This window comes from Scomber japonicus, chromosome 19 (genome assembly GCF_027409825.1).
Source record: "Scomber japonicus isolate fScoJap1 chromosome 19, fScoJap1.pri, whole genome shotgun sequence".
Lineage (NCBI taxonomy): Eukaryota > Metazoa > Chordata > Actinopteri > Scombriformes > Scombridae > Scomber > Scomber japonicus.
Window position 1 is genome coordinate 2001114 of NC_070596.1, and position 17120 is coordinate 2018233.

The window sequence follows — 17120 nt, forward strand, 5'->3', positions numbered from 1 at the left end:
TCCACACTTTAGAAATGTTACGTGAACACACCCAAGAGATGGTGTTATTAAAGGGTTTTTTCTTCTTCAGAAAATATTAAACGCTGCATTGGCTTTACTCTTCCTTCATGTAAAGGTAGAGAAACAATTTACAAAAGTACATTACCACCACCTACTGATGTAACGGGAGAGAGATTTGAAATAATCAAATCACATATAAAATAAAGATTTAACTCTGAATCTCATTACTGAACATTTTCTTGTTAATCTCATGTGCTGTATGACAACAAAAACAATATAATCAATCAGATAGATCAAAACATACATATGAATGAAAATATGAATGACATGAATGAAAAGTACTTAAAATTACAGTGAAATACGGTACAATATATTGATTAAAACTTGGATTTTTGAAAGGTCATTTATAGATGTAGAAGTAGAATTCAACTACATTTTGTATTTATTACTGCAATGTTTTAAAAAACAAAACAAAAAGCAAAGTAAAATAAAAACAAAACAATAACAGCACAATCAGCTCTAGTTTTAGAAAAAGTTTACAGTCCATAACTCTTCTCAGCCCACAGTATATTATTAATAACTCTACTAAAGGCTCATGAAATACTTTGTTTTGCTATTGCCAAGAATCATAACTTCTTTCATCCCTTTCTCAAGAGAAAGAATGGGATTTATACCTTCTACACATGAAACTGGGTCACATGCAACAGAAAAATAAAGAAATAAATAAAAGTGTGCAGTATCCATGATATACAAACAGAAGCATTGTCACATACAAATAAAAGGCATTACTCACACACCCTTTTTGAAAGCTGATTGGTTCACACACCTACAAGATTTAAGGCCGTTTGAATGAAATGAAAGAAAGAAAAACTTGAATGAAATGGAGAACATGGTACAAAATGTGATATACAGTTAAGACTGTAAGGATTTGGACAGTTACACACTTTCTGTTCTTCAGGCTCTGTTTTTCAATTTTAAGTAAAGTTATGGATGCTACATTTAAGTGCCAAGTCAGCTTTCATTTGAGTTGGTTTACATCAATATATGTAGAAAACTGTGGGGAAAAAAAGAAGCAGGTGAGCTCAGGAAAACTATAAAATGACAAACAAGCTGGTAGATTGTGGAAGTTTTGTGATACTTGTGCAGTAAATAAAAAGCCCTTTGTGAGCGCACACAGAATGTCACATCAAGAATGCTCTGCAGGATGTAGGAGGAGAAGACTTGATGACCAGATCTCAGTCCGATTGAACTGCATTCCACCTGCTGGAAACAAGACTAGAGGCGGAGAGAGCCCACGATCAACATGCCTGAAACTGTCTGTGGGAGAATCAGCAGAGAAGACACAAAGCGTCTGCTGTTTATGACTCCAAGACTTCAGCCAGGCTTTGATTGTGAAAGTTTTTTCCATTTAATATTAAACATGATTATTTTGTTGGACTTCATGTGTATCTGTTCAATTGTTTCAACAATTTTAAATTTGGTTCCCAACATGTTAAAATGCTTTATCTTCCACATACTTCTTTCTATACTGATGTGAAGCTTTGATTAAAGCTTAGACATGGCACTTTAATTCAGTCTCCATTAGTTTATTTCATGTTGAATGTGCTGACACACAAAGCCTGAAGAACAAACCCTGCAGTAACTGAGCTGCTGTGTAAAGAGAATGACCCTACCTTCCATAATAACTCATGGAATAATTCTCTACTGAGCATAATATTAATGCGTATGGCTCAATTCTTCTAATATATGTTGACTCTTCTTTGGTTTCATGCAATACTACAACAGTCAAAAGAGATGAAACCAAAGCATCATTTGCCACACACATTTATTCTTTAAAAAAGTGAAATGCAAGAAGAAAAAAAAAAAGCACTCGCCATCTGAATAAATTCATTTTTCATAATATTTTACTGCTGTCATTTTTTTTTTTTTTTGCTTCTTTTGTACGACAGTTGTATGTCAATTTTTTTTCCCGAGGTGTTAGACAAACATCAACCTGAGCCCTAAAAGGCTCGCCGTCCATCCGAAGCTTGTGTCCTCTAAAATAGTCTTTGAGCAACGATCTGGCATCGAGAAGAGTTTTTTTTTCTGAGGATGATTTAAGCCCATATACAAAAAGACAACAGATGGTTATCTCCAGACAAGTTCTGGCTTGTTTTGGCATCTTTGTCCAGAACTAAACAAATACGCCAAGGACAAAGACCACGTTCATCCCCCTTCATCTGTCGGAGGGAATGTCCATGAAAGTGACCTGTGGATCAGGGCTGATCTGGGAGCAGGTTTAACCTCCGAGACGCTGTCCCTCTCCCCAGGCGAAACCTCCTGGGCGCTCCTCTGGCAGAGGGTTGTAGTTGGCGTCTTCCTCTGGAGTGTCAAACAGCATCTTTCTGTGGGAGGGAGATACACAGAGGGTTTTATTAAAGTCTATGTAAAGTAAGAATAAATATGTGTTCTGAGTTTGACATACCACAGAAAAGTGTGTTGTTAACCACCCTGCCTAATTTGAATGATTAAAAAAATCACCAAATATATGAAATTAGGCTTCAAAGTTGTGTAAAAATCAGTCTCTTTCTCTGCTCCCAAACGCTGTGGGAGTGCCCGTCGAGTTCGCTGAAGCCCCGCCCCCTACCAAGTGTCACCTGTCAATCAAAGTCACCACCTCTACCAGAAACATGGACGCTATGTCTGAGAGCTTTCTGCTGCTAGATCAGCGGCTAACTCGACGGCACAGAAATGTTGAAACACAGTTTGTGAAGCCTAGCTCCACAATTCAAATCTAAATGATTGAAATGCTTTTTACACCTTTTTTAGAAATACATTTATGACCTATTTAATGTGTTTAGAAGAAAATGTCTGAATTCACTTTACACAGTCTTTAACCCTGCTGTTATGCTCCCGGGTCAAATTGACCCATCTGTTTTGACTCTTCCTTCCTTCCTTCCCTCCCTTCTTTCTTCCTTCCTCCCTTCCTCCCCTTCCTTCTTTCCTTCCCTCCTCCCTCCTTTCCTTCCTCCTTCTCTCCCTCCTTTTTCTTCCTTCCTTCCTCCCTTCCTCCTTCTTTCCTTCCTTCCCTCCCTCCTTCCTTCCTTTCCTTACTTCCTACTTCTCTCCCTCCTTTTTCTTCCTTCCTTCCTACTCAAGCACAACAGGAGGGTTAAGCCATACCCAAGTTTTCTTAGTGGATGTGATGATTCTTTAAACCAACATCCATGTAAATAAAGACAATACACATCATTTAGAGTGCCCATGTGGGTCAGTCTCTCTGTCCAACACCGTGGTCCAGATCAAAACATCTGGACCACTGGCCAGATGTTTTGATGTTTCTCTTTCTTCTTTCAGCTGGTGAGATTGGTTTGGCTTCCCTGCTCAGGAGCTAATATTTATTTCATTGTTTTTATACCAATTAATTAATCTCATATTCTTTTACTATTTTATTTTATATTGTACTTATCGTACAATAACGTAATTATAAGCATCATCATGTCTATATATGAACTTATCATATGATACATGGACATGAGCTTGATCATTACCACACTTCACATTAGCAGTTAAGAGGCTATTCATGTCACATTAGCTAAGCTAGTAGTGTCCTCCATTCCTCACTGTGTAGTCCTGAGTGGAGACTGTAGAAGAATTCAAGGGAAATAACTCTGTCCCCAACCATGATGACACAAGTGTAGCACCCACTCTCCAATCCCACCCCCCACCCCCCTTACATTATTATACTATTATACTATCATTATATCAGTGGTATAAAATCATCTTCAAATGACAATAATATCGTTTATCACAATTATTTCTGAGACAATATATCGTCTAACAAATAAGTAGTTATTGTTACAGGCCTATTTCTTATCATGTACTATTACTTCTGTGCCCTAACCCTATCAACATTATACCATCTATTAGGCTTAGGGTGCCTTTACACTGACTTACCCATTATCTCACACACAATTAAAGCACAACAAACTGCAAAGTGTGTTGAACAAGGCTGCTAGTAAAGCTTCAGGGCTTTCACTTTTATTCACCTGAAGTGTTAAAAGAAGCTAGAGACTCACATGATAGATGGGGTCTTGAGCCACCTTCCACCACCTGGCTGGTTGGGGAAAACATCCTCCAGGAAGAAGTACACATGACCAACAGCGATACCTGAACAAAGGTAAAAAAGTATTATTCAAACTGTCCACCAACCGTCTCACTCCCTTCTGGTCTTTATAAGTATCAGTAAGATCAGTGATAGAATACCTAAAAGATCCACGATGATGGAGTTGCCCAGCAGAAGTGAGAATCCCATCAGCACCCAGGGTAAGAAGGGTGCCTGGAAATTCAGCAGCCCGAAGAAATTCATGCGCACGTTGGGGTTTCGTCGACTCCACACGTACACCAGCATGATAGTGAAGGCTTGGCCCAGGAACACCAGGCTCACAAACGTCCCAAATATCTGAAACCTTGTTAAAGAACATGGCAAATGCACCAATTCTACTGACTGGTCATTGTGAGGACTGCACCTCTAAACAGAGCCTGGCCCATAAACTTTTTTAAAGTTTCATGGGCAGCATTTTGTAATATGTGATTCTTTTTTTTGTTCTATGTGCTTCATTATTTATAGTTATTTATAATTATTGGACACATTGGAATGTACTGATTCTTATTCACATACAAAATTCAGAATAGAATTCAAAATCCTTCTCCTCACCTTCAAAGCTCTCAATGATCAGGCTCCATCATATCTTAAAGAGCTTATAGTACCTTATGTACCTACTAGAACACTGTGCTCCCAGCATGCAGGCCTACTTGTGGTTCCTAGTATCTCTAAAAGTAGAATGGGAGGCAGAGCCTTCAGCTATCAGGCTCCTCTCCTGTGGAACCATCTTCCAGATTTGGTCCGGGGGGCAGACACCCTCTCTACGTTTAAGAGTAGGCTTAAAACTTTCCTTTTTGGATAAAGCTCATAGTTAGAGCTCTTAGAACTCTTAGCTTATGCTGCTATAGGCTTAGACTGCCGGGGGACTCCCATGATGCACTGAGCTCCTCTCTCCTCCTCCCTCTCTCTCTCTATCCATCCATCTATATCCATTAACATTCATGTTCTATTAATGCATTCAATAAGCTAAACTTCTTCCCCCGAGTTGTCTGTGCTTTCTGGTCTCACAGGTAATCTGGGCCTGTAGACGTCCGGATGACAGATTCCAGTCCTGGACCTTCTAGCTTCATTGTTGATTTTCATTGTGCTTCTCTCCTCTATCCTTCCTCTCTCTTCTCTCAACTCCCAGATAACTCTGTTGTGATTTGGCGCTATACAAATAAAGATTGATTGATACACTTTGCTACACTTCTTTTTTCTGTCAATGTTGAGGTCACTTAAAGTAATAAATGACATACTGGTCACTGAATTGTTCAATAAGGACCTCTTTATGGATAAGTTCAAATGTTTTTCTTAATGACACTTTCATATGAAGGATACAGTCATCAGAAGCCCACCAAACAGGAACATGAAGACAAAGTCAGCCGTGCGTCCCCTGAAAGAGCCCTCCTCTAGCATACGACAGTATCTGTACCTGAAAGCAAAGGGTTAAGGAAATATACACACACACAGTCTGCTATAACCATTTTACACATTTCCTCAAAGAACTGCCACTAAATACATGTTTGTGTTATTGGTTGAATGACAGAGAAGACTGAGTACGTTTCTCATTGTACATGCTATATACGATCCAAAGCAAATGTGTGGTGTGTGATACTAAAAAACTGATGTGACTACACTTTGGACATAATGCTACTGTTGAAAATGTAGTTAACATCTCTGAAACACATGTTCCCTGTGAAACAGAAAGTATGCAAACTCACTCCACATGCAGTGAAACAGAACTGAAAAGGATACAAAAAAATCATATTGAACAGGAAATTGAAGCCAACTGGACCAAAAAACAGGAAGTTGGTTATTAGCCGCCATACCTAGAAAAAAAGAGAAGATTGAGCTGAACATAACTTACATGTATACAGTACGACACACAAATCCAGATGTTTCCTTGATTTAAAAAATATTTAAGAAACTCTACTTGAATAATGATGAAAGGTTTTGGCAGGTCACATGACATGTGAAAGATATCTGTTAGGCTTACAGTAGTTGGATGCTTGTGTGAGCAGAACTAATTCTATTTCATTTTAATAACAATGTGAAAAACTACTGGCAGTCTGTGTGAGAGATGTCTTTATTTCTCACTTCATGTTGGCTGAATAAGTCAGGTTCCATGCCCTGAAGCTGCCCCCTGAGAATGATGAAGATGAAGATGAGAGGTGGGTCACATTACTCACCTGGTAATTCCGTAGAATCAAATCTGGATTGAAGTATAGCTGAAAGGGTGTGATGATCTCTAGTTGCTGTGAGAAGAAGAAGACAAAGATAAAGTTATAGACTGTAACAATAATGACAAAGAACTTCATAAAATGATCCACATTTGACAAACATTAAGTAACACCTTTGTGTCTAAGCCTGTTGCTGGCTCCTATGATACATGCAACTACTGCTTTAAACCAATACTCTATTATTATTATTATTATTATTATTATTATTATTATTATTCTGGTTATCATAAACTGCATAAGCTCATTAACAGAATATTTGAATATGTGGATATAAATGCACTTATCACTCTCATTGCCTGGTTTAACCAAAACTCTCTCTATTAAATCATACATGTGTCTATTAACATGAAAGATTCCACATGTGTACACATCTGCATATAGGTGAGTACAACAAAAGATTGATGCAGTAGACACAGCCAGTATTTTTTTGGTCCGTTGCAGGAACATCTTCAAGCTTCATAATATTCATATGATAAACCCCTGCAGAATGTTCTGGGTCAATTTTGACCCGGTCTAAGAATCCCACATTTTGAAGCACAGATGTGTTTATAAAGCATCAATAGTTGATCTGATGGATCAATAAATGTGATTAAACCTTGATTCATGTTTCAGAGAGCAGAGAGAGTGTATTTTTTAGCTTTTACACCAAAAACAGCTCCTATCACACAATATCATGTCCTATTTGACCTAAGACATGAAAATATAACATAGCAATAATGATGGAAATGTATTTTATAACTTTATGGAAGTGTGGGGTTTATTATATAACCATTAGAGCCATCAGTCTTCACTGCTACATCATAAAAAGAAATCCTTATTAAAACTATGAACTATTCATTTCACTAAAACACATGGCAATAGACATGTACAGCTGTCAATTTTCATACAGTATGAAAGGATTCAGTGAAAAGTCCAAATAAACCAGCACACACTGAACTGACTTTACTGTGCTTCTTCAGGTTCACTTAGCTCAATTGCATCAGCATCAGCAGGTGTGATACATTATCCTATTCACTTAGTTGTTTACAGGAGTCTATTATTAGGGCCCGAGCGCTGACCAGCGCGAAGCCCTATTGTTTTTGCCATGATTATTATTATTCTCTTTATTTTTCTTCTGACAAAGTAACTGCCTCTTTCCCCCACTAAACGTGCCCCGATACTCACCAAAGTTTGCATGCAAGTCAGACCCGGCGAAAAATTTGATATTTTATGGTTTGCATAAATGGGCGAGGCAAAATGGCTCTCTAGCGCCACCTGCAAAATCAATAAAAGCGAGCCCCTCGTGACAGATTGACATAGAGAAACGAAACTTGGTACACATGTTCAACATGTCAAGACGCACCAAAAAGTCTCTTGGACACATACCCTAACACCAACAGGAAGTCGGCCATTTTGAATCAAAATATTGATTTTAATGCAAATTGTGGCATCATATTTGAATGCACTACTCCTAGAGTTTTCTTCCCATCCACTTCAAATTCACACAGAGTCATCTTGAGACATTGGAGATGAAAAGTTATCAAAAGCTTTTTCGTCCGTCATTCCTGGTTGCCGTGGTGACGCGGCGAATTTCGATGCTTCGCCATGAAATTTCAAACCCTCATAACTTGACTCCACATTGTCTGAGCTTTATCAAATTTCAGATGCTTGTTCAGGGTCCTGCTCTGAACACATGTACAGTCTCATATTTAGTGACAGTCATAGCGCCCCCTACTGGCAACAGGAAGTCACTTGCTTCATTCTTTCACTAATTACTCCCATAATCTTCATCCCATCCACTTCAAATTCACACAGGATCATCTTGAGACATTGGAGATGAAAAGTTATCAAAAGGTTTTTCCCTCGTCATTCCTGGTTGCCGTGGTGATGTGGCGAATTTCGATCCTTCGCCATGAAAATTCAAACCCTCATAACTTGACTCCACATGGTCTGAGCTTTTCCAAATTTAATATGCTTGTTCAGTGTCCCAGTCTGAAAAAATGTACAGTCTCATATTTTGTTACAGTCATAGCGCCCCCTACTGGCAACAGGAAGTCACTTGCTTCATTCTTTCACTAATTACTCCCATAATCTTAAGTATTTACACCTGAAATTGACTCAGCTGAGACATGAGACCTTGGTGATGCTACATTCTGCAACTCGTGACCCATCATCAAATACTGTTGCCATGACAACGCATTCAACGCCATGAAATACGATTACACTTTTAAGGGGCAAAGGATGCCTCCACGGTAACGAAACTCAACACACACGTCTGGAGTGGGGTCATTTAACATCCTATATACTTCAATGGGATGGGTGTGACTAAATGGCTCAATAGCGCCCCCTTCAATATTTCAAAATTGAACCTCAGACTTCCCGATTGACATAGACGCACAAAAACGCTATTTGGACCCATACCCTAAGTCCAACAGGAAGTCGGCCATCTTGGGAAAAATGCTCAATTTTGGTGAGTGTTTTGGTCATTTCCACGCCTCATATTTGAACGAACTACTCCTAGAGATTTCATCCCATCCACTTCAAATTCACACAGAGTCAGCTTGAGACATTGGAGATGACAAGTTATCAAAAGCTTTTTTATGACTTCTTCCTGTTGGGCGTGGCTGTGCAAACAATTTCGATGCTTCGCCATGAAGCAGGAAGTCCTTATAACTCCTACAGACATTGTCCCGTCTACACCAAATTGATCACGCATGTAGAGGGTCCCGCCCTGAACACATCTATGCATCAATACTGCTTCATATACACAGCGCCACCTACTGGACACAGGAAGTCAGCCTCATATGACAAACATTATCCGATTTACATGAAATTTAGAGGATGTGTTCTCTACATCATACACTGCAACATGACATGTAATTGGTGGGTGATCTCTAGCACCACCTAGTGGACACATGCAATGTGACTTAGCCCCATCACACAGTGTTCATTACAAGCCCCGGTGCCAAGACGTCTACGTGCCCGCTGTGTCTGCTATGTGACTGCAGCATGCACCGACATGCGCGTACAAGGCGGTGCGTGGAGGCGCGAGGGCCCGTTCATCACTGCTTGCAGTTTTAATTATTATTATTATTATGAAGTTATGAAGTAATCCTTGATGATTTTTTGTACAATAAGTCATTGTTATTGTACTCACTTTAATTGTAATTGGTCAAAAGACTGATGCATTTAAGGTATTACCACAATCCTTTATCATTTTTGTGGAAATGACAACTTCACAGGACAACATGGATTATTTTTCTCTCCATCAGATTAGAGCACTGGCCTATGAGGAGCCGCCAGCTGCGTGAAGCTAAGAGTCAGCCAATCAGTGTAGAGAACGTGCAGCGGTAGAAATGAAACTGTGAAAACTGCCTCACAAGAAAAACCAACAGTCTCAACTCTGAGTGTTGTTCCACAGCATGTGTGGTTTGGGGTCAAGTGCAGTGTTACATCTGTACACACACTTCCTCACACACACTCCGACTAAAGAGAATAAATCCTCAGCTACTTCACCTCCGCTTACTCTTGTTGAACCATATGCAAAGTGTATCACTTCTCCTCAGCACAGACATAAAGCTGATTCAAAAACAAGCTGAAAGCACACTTAACCCTCCTGTCCTCAGGTCAAAGAAGGACAGGAGGGAGGAAAGAAGGGTGGAAGGAAGGAAGGAAGGATGGAAGGAAGGAAGGAAAGGAGTAAGGAGGGAGGGAACAAGGAAGGAAGGAAGGAAAGGAGTAAGGAGGGAGGGAGGGAAAGAGGAAGGAAGGAAGGAGAGAAGGAAGGGAAGAAGGAAGGAAGGAAGGAAGGAAGGAAGGAAGGAAAGGAGTATGGAGAGAGGGAGGAAGGAAGGAAGGACATGAGTAAGGAGGGAGGGAGCAAGGAAGGAAGGAAGGAAAGGAGTAGGGAGGGAGGGAAGGAGGAAGGAAAGCAGGAAGGTAGGACAGAAGGAAGGAAGGAAAGGAGTATGGATGGAGGGAGGAAGGAAAGCAGGAAGGTAGGACAGAAGGAAGGAAGGAAGGAAGGAAAGGAGTAAGGAGGGAGGGAGGCAGCAAGGAAGGAAGGACATGAGTAAGGAGGAAAAGAGGAAGGAAGGAAGGAAGCAAAGAAGGATGGAAGGAAATGAGGAAAGAAGTATGGAAGGAGGAGGGAGCAAAGAAAGAGGAAAGGAGGGGAAGAACAAAGGAAAAATTAAAGAAAGAGGGAGGAAGGAAGGAAAGAAGGAACAGTCAAAAAGAGATGGGGTCAATTTGACCCAGGAGGACGACAGGAGGGGGATAAAAAAAAACCCAGTAACTACTTATTCCTCCAGCCAGAATATTTATTTAAAAGATGATGATGCAGGTTCAATTACCAGTACAAATGCATGACAGATGTGAATTACTTTAAATCACAGTCATGGCTCATAAATAACTACGGTACATAATATATTGCTGTAGTATAGTTTAATGTATGCAAAAACATGCACACTACCAGCACTATGGCAACAGCAGCACCACTTCTGGGATAAAAACCAAAAACTTCCTTTGCATCTTGACAACAGTCCCAATGGGTTTCTATAGTTACGGTAAGCCAATGCAAACCCTCTAACAGTCTATTTGTGACCCAGAGGCTGGTTTCACTCATCATCACTCCCTCTCTCTGTTCTTTTCCACATGTTTTGTGACTATGTATGAGCATGCCAGTTTGTGAGTGACAACACGTATATGTGAAACAGGACGCTGGCACCTTTTGTGATCTGTGTGGAAGCAGTGCTGCAAATCAATTATGAAAAAGGTTCCTGTGACATTCCAGCTGATTGCACATACACCACACGCTTCATACACACTCTGAGCCTTCACCTAAACATTGTTGTCATCCTTTCAGTGTTGTGTGTACATCATTATTTTTAATGGGAGTCAATCTTTCTCTCTTCCTCTGTCCATGTATCTATATTATTATTTGACAGATGGAATTATTAGTTACTAATGAAATCAACAGTCAGGAGCCCAAATGAACATTGAAACCTGTTTTTCTTGCTGTAAGCATTCCTCCTGTTCATATTAGAAGATCCCTTCATAATGTATTTACAATGGAAGTGATGGAGGACAAAATCCACAGTCCTCCTTCTGTGTAACAATGGATTTCAAAGCTTCCGTGTCCAAATGAGTCAAATCTTCATCTTCTATGTTTCAACGTTACAGTGTTTTTAGTACCAAAGTTGCTCTTTTTGTTACTATACTTCCACCACAGCACAACAGGAAACACTAAGAGGGAATTTGATGGTAAAAAGACTGTAAATGTGTCAGATATCACTTGATATGACTAACTCACACTGATGAAGCTGAATAGAAGCTGATCATCTACTTTTAAATGAGTGTGTGGACACACTGTGGATTTAGTCCTCCATCACTTCCATTGAAAGCACATTTGAAGGAGATCTTTTAATAGTCAGTATGAACAGGAGGAATGATTACAGAGAGGAAAACCCATCTTTACTGTATATATGGGCACCTGACTGATGGTCTAAGACACACATGAAAAATGATGAACGTGTCCTTTAAGATTTCAAGCGAATACATATGACCGGTTTATAACCAATGTTACATTCCTATCGATTAAACTACACACAGCTGTTATTATCATTTATAGATAACGTTACATAGTTAATGGATGCATATAATGTTTAGAATGAACATGAATACATTTCCTAACACACAGTATTGAGTCATATAGGAGGCTTTTGCATCTGTTAAAAACAGTAGTGGTACATGCAGCATTAACATTAACATTAACAGGACACATACAGCTGCGTCGCCATTCTACAAACTGCTCAACTACGGAAACGTAATTGACCGGCAGCCTTCACTTTTACTTTACGGCTTACAAATAAAGCCACGGGACTCCGGAGACAGACAGCACAGCTTTTAATTTGATCAGTGATTGAATCAGAGCGTTAACACCTTAGATAACCTGCTTTGGACACGTATCCTTCTCAGAGAGGCTACAGCTAAAGCACCGAGCTAGCAGCAAAGTAAACACGTTAACGTTCCCGCGGCTTTATTAAACGACACTCAGCTTAGCCCTGACTAACACGGTGAAGTTAAACATTTGTCTTACCACTGCAGCGGTTGTGAGGACACAGGCGGTAGTATATGCCCTGGTAACCACAGGGATCTGTAGATACTCCTGCTGTAAGGTCTGGTAAGCCATTTTGGAGCGACTGAAAGCTTCCGGCACTTTGTTGACACGTCATTCAACAAGGCGAATGGTGTTGCGTTCACCCACGTGGGATGCTGTTACGTCAGCTGTTAAAGTTGTGCTGTCATCTGCAACCAGGGCAGGACACGACAACATAACGATCATACATTAAATACATTTGATAAAACTGAGAACTAACTATATTAAATTACCTATAATTACCTTAAAGCGGAACATTTCATAATGAGGCTATGAATAGCATTTACTTAGATTACCTTTTAACATCGAAGATAATAATTTTTCATTTATTGAAAACAATATTGAAGCTACTATATTTATGTAACACCGTACATACCTTGTGGTCGGATGTTCACAAATGGTTGAAAGATAAATTCCCTTCATTTCCGGCTTCTCCCTCAAGAGATGACATAATATTTGGTTTAATTTGAAAAACAAAGAAAGTTTTTTATACACAAAAATAGAATGAAATGTCCCCCCAATTTAGTTTTCTTCAGAAAATGTTTTTCAAGTTTTAAAATCTTTAAAACTTGTCAAAGTATCTAAAGCACAAAAATACATATAATAATAATCTTCCAAGTGATTTAGAAAAGCTGAATTAATACTGTATTCCCTTTTTATATTATTCATTTTACTTTATCTATTCTATTTCATGTTAATTATTGATATTTTAGTATTATTACTGAATGATTTATCTTAAGATCCTTTTTGTTTAAGATATTCTTGGTGTTCCCTCTGATGCTGATAATCTCACACCATCAATTAAAATGGGCATTTTTGTTATTGTTGTTATTGTACATGTATGTCTGTACAATAAAACCAGCATCCAGGGATATTATCCATTAAATTATTCCATCTGAATGATTATATTGGGAATTCAGACCCTTTTTTGAGTATACAAACTAATAATAAATGTATAAGGGAAATAATCCAGATAACAAACATGCTTCTGTATTTATTTCTAATAACAGCTGTATATTGGTATAGAATGGGAAAATGTTTTGTTTTATATGAGGTGTGAAAGGTGTCTTTAAACATGTTGCACAAGTGTTATTCACTTCATTCAGTTATTGTAAATGTTTTATTCTTTATTTATTGTCACCATTTCATTTGATGCATCTTGTGCATGTAATATAAGATACATAGTGAAGTAACATAATAGCAGTTAATTAATATAGCAGTCAGTAAATCAACAATATTTTCAGTACAGATTTAAATTTTGACAGTATTGTAGATGTTTTAAATTCAAAGAAAATGAATGGGAAAAAAACCTTTGACTTTTATTTCATGTTTAAAAGTCTGCTTGCTGTATGCCATCAGTACAAAGTTTAAGGTTTCCACCTTTCACATGAACAGTAAGTGTGATGTAGTGTAGCTCAAGTGACAAGGAAGGTAGGCAGGTAGACTCAGGCTGTCGTTTGAATGAGTAAAAAATGATTTATTCAGTCCAGCGTAACAACAAAAAGAATGCGTGTCCAAAAATGAAAAGAATACAAACAATCAAAAATGAACTGGTTTAGCTCAAGATACTCAACTGAGGCATGAACAGGTGCACACAGCTACACTCTCATCCTCTGAGTTCCTCTAAACCTACATATCTCCCCTTAAATAGGCCCTCCACTCAATTAAGCAGAACCATTACTACAGGGGTGTTCTCTCCCTCTTACCAACTGGCACTCAACAATGCTACTTGTATCATTTAACACTGTTTACCAGCCATCATTCCCAACATTTCCATAAGCCAAAACAATAAATCAAAACCATGAAATCAGCCTTTTAACTGAGTAAAATAAATCCCCCATGCTTAGTCCAACCCACTGACATCACCAGTGTATAAATACAGGAAGTATTTGTTTGGTAAGCACATGGTGGGTATGGTAAGTAACAAATAAAACACAATGCATAATTTATGAAACTCAAAACTAAACCCAATAAAGATTAACCTTATACGTCTGTTTTTATTTTGACCAAAGGTTTGCTGAAAATAAATATAAATAATATGCAAAACAAACCTGGGATAGTATGTATCTGCAGATAATTACTGATGAACTAATGGTTTAAGTTAGCTGGTGTTGATGGTGAAAAAAGGAGGTGACAAATGATGGGTTTCATCCACTTTGTCACAGTAAGCATGCAAGAAAATTTCAAAATTAAGTACAATAAAATAAAGTGTAGAAAATGTAGTTATCGTAAAATATAGGCAAAATGTTTGACTCTCTTTGTTCCTTCTTTCACCACATAGATGAAACACTAACACATTGTTTTTGGTTGACTGTACTGACTATAGTCAGACTGTTTGACCTTCTTTTTTAAATAGAAAATTAGATATTCAACTCAAGCTAGAAATTGATTGTTGATGCTGATGAAATGCCTGTGCAAAAACATGTAAGCTCTTAATCTTAAATTCCATATACACATGCCAGCAAATTTGCAAAACCGAAACCCAACCCTACTGTCTTCATGCAACTAGAGCCATATGTGTTGAATTTGATTAGTAAATTATTTTATTTATAATGTTTGATTTATTGATCTCTGCACTACCTCCAGCATACATTGCTTTGTTACTGTTTTTGGAATCAACAAACCCATAAAAAGTTCCATCTATAGAGAAAAACTCATTATCACTTTGTAATAAGTCATCTTTTATGAAAGGTTTGTAAGTGATAATGATTAGCTTTACTTATAATCAGAGTTTGGTTGACAGTTTCAATGGTCTACTGTATACTGGGAAACACTAGTGGCCTCCATCACATCTATTCCAAATTCCCTGTTAATCCATGCCTCTGGATCAATGATGTCATCACTCAATTTAAAAGAGAATTTCAGAAAGCCAAACGTAGGTGAGAAAAGTCAAAACTACAAGTTCACCATCTTAACAGGATTGTTTCAGGCCTCTCAAAAAATCTCCAAATTATCTTTTTTTCTGAAACATTTCTGAAAAAGAGGTTAACACACAGTTAACTAAGAATCTGGAGGCCAACTCTCTAAAGTCTCATAGATCAACTTGTTATGTTTGTTATGAAAAGTGCTATAACATTTTTTTATTTATTTATTTTATTTATCGTTTATTTGCCGAGGACAATGTATATTAATGTACAGTTAGTGCAATGACGTCCTGTAAATATACCGGGTTTAGCCCAAGGCTAATTTCCACCCGTAGTCCTCACATTGAAAGACAGACAGACACACCATAAAAACAAACAACTTAAAATATATATATATATAAAAAAAGTAATAATAATAGTAATAAAATAAAATAAAATGAATAAAATAAAATAGATAAAAGTATATATATATATATAAGTAAAGGAAGGCAGAGTGTTAGCAGCAATTCTATCCTAGGATACAGTACAGGATATGATATGGTAACAAATAAAGGCTACAGTAATACTGTATTAAAGTGCTAGTCAGAATGTTATTCATGGGTGCATATTTGGTGGGACAGTAACCATTCTTTAAGATGTTTTTTAAAAGCAATAAAAGTGGAACTATCTCTGATCGGAGTTGGGAAACTATTCCAACATGCACTGCCCTTGACAGTCAATGAATTTTGGCCTATATGGCTACGTCTAAACTGTACCTCGCAGTCCCCTCTGGAGGCAGATCTGGTGCTGAGTGTGTTGTCTCTCCGTCTAAAAAAATCCTCTAATGGGGGAGGAGCCAGCCCATTGAGGGTTTTATAGATAAGGCAGCTGTTTTTAAAACTTTTAAAATTTTCAAAACTTAAGAAGTTGTGTCTCGCAAGAATTGGACAGTGATGAGAAGAATAGGATTTTCTGGCAAATACCTTAATAGAAATAGAAATAGAAAATAGAAATTGACTTAGGCAACTTACTTATTAGAAAGTGTAAAGTATTGATTATAATGGATTACCAAAATGTATAATTGCATTATTATGAAATAGAATAGATGACCACTGTAGAGCAGTAAACTATTAATATAGTAATGACTTCTGAGGGAGTGCTTCCAAATACAGTGGAATTCCATCACAAGTGAATATAAGACCAAGATAGATGCACCTGTCCCAATACCTATCTGTAAATGAACCAGACCTTCATTAGTGACCAGAATTACCGTGAACTAATTCTCATTTACTACTTCATCATATCTGCTACAATGGGCTTCAATGTGTTTAATTATTATTCCCCCTAATGTTGCAAAAGTTATATCCATCTGCATTAAAACATGACATCAACCATCCTTGTTCAGACATTCTTCCTTCATCTTCCTGTCAGATGGGGGAAGATGCTTTGCTGCAGAACTGACTTCCTGAAAAGACACAAGGTATATGAACATGATTTCAGTGTATATGTAATAGTATTATGCATAAGTCATCACAGTTTGTGGGGTAATTTATACTTATTACTATAGGGGTGTTCTGGCTACAGATGCCCCCCTAATGTCTAGTCATTTAGATTTGAGGTATTTACAGACTTTGTAATTAACATCATCTGTCCTATCTTATCAAGCACATTTGTTTTGATTTCTTTCTCACACTGAGTGAAATAACATCAGGTTATTTAAAGTTATTTTAAATTGGAAGTTTGAATGAGGTTTAGTTTTAAAGGGTTTCCAG

At 37.9% G+C, this 17120-nt stretch overlaps 1 protein-coding gene across 1 annotated transcript; it reads right to left on the minus strand.

Moving 5' to 3' along the window:
* Window positions 1-329: 329 nt before the first annotated feature.
* Window positions 330-12650, minus strand: LOC128379742 (derlin-2). The gene is made up of 7 exons (XM_053339370.1): window positions 12446-12650; window positions 6316-6381; window positions 5882-5955; window positions 5465-5558; window positions 4246-4441; window positions 4059-4149; window positions 330-2384 (listed from the first exon to the last, which is right to left on the minus strand). Exons 1-7 carry the CDS (start codon window positions 12536-12538, stop codon window positions 2279-2281), a joined length of 720 nt encoding a protein of 239 aa, XP_053195345.1. The 5' UTR covers window positions 12539-12650; the 3' UTR covers window positions 330-2278.
* Between the last annotated feature and the right edge of the window lie 4470 nt (window positions 12651-17120).